Here is a 4,003-nt window from a genome sequence, read left to right as displayed (position 1 = left end):
CTTGAGCCCAAGAGTTTGAGTTTGCTGTGAGCTGTAACGTCATAGCACTCTAGCAAGGGTGACATAGTGAGACTGTCTCAAAATAAAAAGAGAGAGAGACCTGAAGGGAACCCCCAAACCTGTCTTCTTCTAGGGGGCCCACGATCTCCACCCCTTTCCTGGGACTGGGCACCGAGCTTCAGGAATCTGTTTCCTATAGGTCCCTACAGCTGCTATTCCAAGATATCGTGCTAATGTCCCCCTTTCCTTCTCTGCTTCACAGCCCAGCCAGGCTCGTGCAGGAGGGGCTCCAAAGGATACTCACCAGATCCCCAGGATGTCCCTGAGGGCCAGGGAAGCCCCTAGGTCCAGCTGGCCCTTCCTTCCCAAGGGGTCCTGATGGGCCCAGTTCCCCCTGTGGAGGAAGAAATTCAGGCTCTAAGAAGGGGGTGTCTTCCCCCAGCATGTGCAACTCTGGCCCCTTGCCCCATGGGGCTGCTTCTGAGCCCTGAGATGGTATGAGGGCCACTCAACCATGATCTCCTTCGGGGTTGGGGTCTCACCTTGGCCCCTTCTCTACCTTCCAGGCCTGGAAGACCTTGTTCACCAGGAGGTCCAGGAGGACCTGGGGGTCCCCTTTCACCCAGGGGCCCCACTTCTCCTGTCTTTCCCTGGAGAGGAAGAATAGTCATCTTGAATGGGGGTATCCTGAGGAAATCTGTCACAGATCCAGCCTCCTCCTCCCAAATACCCTGCAACTAGTTCCAAATGGGGGATAATTGTGGGGTCCACTCTGACCTGAGGACCCAGGATGCCAGCTGGTCCAGGTGGGCCTGTCTGACCTTGGAAGCCCTAAGGAGAAAAATAAAAGGGGGGGGGGCAGTGTCACATAAGGAGAAGAAAGTGAGGGTTTAATGAGGTTAGGAATCATAGGTCAAGTTGTCACTCACCAATTCTCCTCTCTGTCCAGAGTGCCCTGGTCTCCCATCTTTCCCCTGGGGACCCTGGGGATAAGAGTTGGGGTACAGTTGGAGCCTCCTTTCTCCCCAGACCCTCCTCCCACCTCATTCTCTATCAGGGTAACCTCACTCACAGGGGGGCCCTTTGGCCCAGGGAATCCTGGAGGGCCTTGCAGACCAAGGAGGCCCTGAAATGAAATCAGAAGTCATTATCTCAGCCCTCCTGCCTTCTCCCTTCCTGAGCCCCAAATAATGATAAGAGCTAGCACATATTGAGTGCTTACTGCATGCCAAACATGGGGTAGGGCACTCTTCACACAGCAAAGTCATTTCATTCTCTACTACAGCCCACTGGTGTGGGGACTGAGGTTATTCCCATTTTACAGAGCAAAAAACTAAGGCACAGGGAGGTTAAGAGATTTGCCCAAGATCACACAGCAGGCAGAGTCGAGACTTAAACCCATGGCTCTTTGACTTCAGAGACTGTTCTTTCTACCACATTATTATGTCTCTTCACCTCTTAGACTTATTCTCCACCAGAATCTCACACACTCACACACACACACACACACACGCACACACGTGTACACTCTCATACTCACCTTTTCTCCAGGGATCCCAGGGGGCCCATCCTGCCCCACATCACCCTAGGACAGAGTGAATCAGACTCAGGCCCCAGAATAAACTCAACTAGGATCAGGAGGGAATGGCTGGGCCTGAGGCATGAGGTGCCGTGACTGCCCACCCATCCCATACCGTGGGGCCTGGTTGGGAAGGATCAGGAGCATGAGGTGCCGTGACTGCCCACCCATCCCATACCGTGGGGCCTGGTTGGGAGGGATCAGGAGCATGAGGGGCCGTGACTGCCCACCCATCCCATACCTTGGGGCCTGGTTGGGAGGGATCAGGAGCATGAGGGGCCGTGACTGCCCACCCATCCCATACCTTGGGGCCTGGTTGCCCCGTGGCACCTGGTTGTCCCCTCTCTCCACGGGAGCCCTGAACAGAAAAAAGGCCTGGGAGATGAGACCAAACCCTCCAAGCTCCCCTCTGCTGTGATTCCCCCTCCGGCCCCACTAGGGACACCCAAACCTTTCCTTGTCTCCCCACCACCTCTCCTTCCCATCCCTTCCCCATATGGCGCAGCAGGGTGAGGGGCACTCCCCATTTTCTTACTGGTGGTCCTCGCTCTCCTTCCAGCCCTGGCTGTCCCATCTTCCCCTAGAAAATAAATTGGATAAGGGTAAACAGAAAAGAGTTAGGGTGCAAAGGCAAGGCACAAGCACAAAAATATACTGAGCCACAGGCCCAGAAAGATGTCTGCCACACATTTATTCACAGCCTTGTATTCATACACATACACACAAATGCAGCTTATACTCACACACATGCAAAGATCACAGAAATCCAACAACACATACGATAACACCCACAGCGTCCAAACACACAAGCATGTGTGCCCACACAGACACACATTTAGCACCACTGTGCAGTATGCACACCTGAATGCATGTGCTCAAGGCACTTGGCAATCCACACCCTGAGTGTGGCACACAGAACTCGTGTGCAATACATCCTTGCACACATGTGCACCCACTGAAAACACATGCATGCCTGGATCTATCTGAAGACACAGGCCTGGTGAGCACAGCACTTTATGTACACTTGTGTGCCTATACACAGTGTCTGTTTACGCTGTTGCAACACACGGCGATACAAATACAACTCATGCATGTCAGTGTACACATCCAGCAGGGGTGGGGAACCTGCAGCTTTCTTTTTTAAATACCAGAGAAGGCAAGAAAGCCTTCATCTTTCTCTGCTGTACCCCTTAAGTAAAAAGATTTGTTCTGTGAAATTTGGATTCAGTCAAAAGGGTGCACTTAAGGACCTAGAAGGCCACAGGTTGCCATAAGCCTGGGATTTCCTTTACACACATATGCATGCTTCTTCCACACATTATAGCCAGTCACACGATGCACATGGCTCCTGTTCGCCAAGGCACAGGCCCGCCGGCTATAGTACTCAGACCCTGCCTGGTGTATCCAGAGAGGCCTATGACACACACATGCTCCTGTGACTCACAGGCACATGCGTGGTAGTTCCACATGTGATCACCCACATGTATCCCATACTGAACACAGGAACACGCATGCTTCCCAATCAAGACTTACCCGCTTCCCTTTCTCTCCTATTGGTCCAAGGGGCCCAGGAAATCCAATAGATCCCTGAATTGAGAGAATTAGAGAAAAGAGATGAGGGTGAGGAGTGCGTGGTAGACAAAGCTGGCCCCTCATCCCATCATTTGAGGCCTTTCCAAGCCACTAATTCCGGAAGCTTCTTTGGTTCCTCCAGCCACAGCCTCCTCCATGTCATCCCTCTGTCCCCTTCTCTGCCCTCTCCACCTCACTCTAACACACTGATCTCCTCAGTGTTCCTTGGGCACATCAGTATGTTCCTGCCACAGGGCCTTCACACTGCCTCCTCCCTTGGCCTACTTCCCCCAGTCACAAAGCCACTCCTCACCATTTAGATCTCATTCAGGTGTCACCTCCTCAGAGAGCCCTTCTGCAGCTATCCTGACCTCCACAACCTTCAAGTCACCCTCTGTGTGTTGTTCTGTTTTGTTTTTCCCCTAGACTATTGAAATGACCTCATTCACTTTCTCACTCATTTGCCTGCTTTCCCCCCTAGGACATAGCCCACTGGTCTTCTCCCCATTGCCTGGCACTTTGTGAATACTTATCTAATATTAGCTAACTGACTTAAGTCCATGCTAGAGTTAAGTCCATGCTTCCTCCACCTGGGGGAAATGTCATAAGTTGAGATATATCCCTTGCACCTCTTGCTATGTAGACTAAGTACAGATCAGAAAGGACACTTGCCCAGGTTACCCTGCAAGTCTGTGGTGGCGGCCAGCACCAAATCCCATTCCAAGCCCTCTCCCTTCCTTCAGCTCTGGGGGTCCCCTGGTCCCTATGCTCTTCAAGGGTCCTGTACATGGGCATACTAGGACTTGTTAAAATCTCAGATTATTCTTTTTTTTTTTTTTTTTTTTTTGAGAC

At 52.0% G+C, this 4,003-nt stretch overlaps 1 protein-coding gene across 1 annotated transcript in view; it reads right to left on the bottom strand.

Moving 5' to 3' along the window:
• Positions 1 to 4,003, bottom strand: part of COL5A3 (collagen type V alpha 3 chain) — a 43,759-nt gene that overhangs the window by 16,906 nt on the left and 22,850 nt on the right. Inside the window, exons 30-38 of the mRNA XM_012810140.2 lie at positions 3,113 to 3,166; positions 2,115 to 2,159; positions 1,884 to 1,937; positions 1,541 to 1,585; positions 1,073 to 1,126; positions 930 to 983; positions 778 to 831; positions 543 to 650; positions 305 to 394 (exon numbers count right to left, since the gene is read on the bottom strand). Coding sequence (XP_012665594.1) covers positions 305 to 394; positions 543 to 650; positions 778 to 831; positions 930 to 983; positions 1,073 to 1,126; positions 1,541 to 1,585; positions 1,884 to 1,937; positions 2,115 to 2,159; positions 3,113 to 3,166 — 558 coding nt within the window. The remainder of the gene's footprint in view (positions 1 to 304; positions 395 to 542; positions 651 to 777; positions 832 to 929; positions 984 to 1,072; positions 1,127 to 1,540; positions 1,586 to 1,883; positions 1,938 to 2,114; positions 2,160 to 3,112; positions 3,167 to 4,003) is intronic.

Source organism: Otolemur garnettii, unplaced genomic scaffold, assembly GCF_000181295.1.
Source record: "Otolemur garnettii isolate 467f Iridium unplaced genomic scaffold, OtoGar3 scaffold00127, whole genome shotgun sequence".
NCBI lineage: Eukaryota > Metazoa > Chordata > Mammalia > Primates > Galagidae > Otolemur > Otolemur garnettii.
Note: the sequence above shows the minus strand (reverse complement) of the source record. Positions and strands in the feature narration are given on the sequence as shown.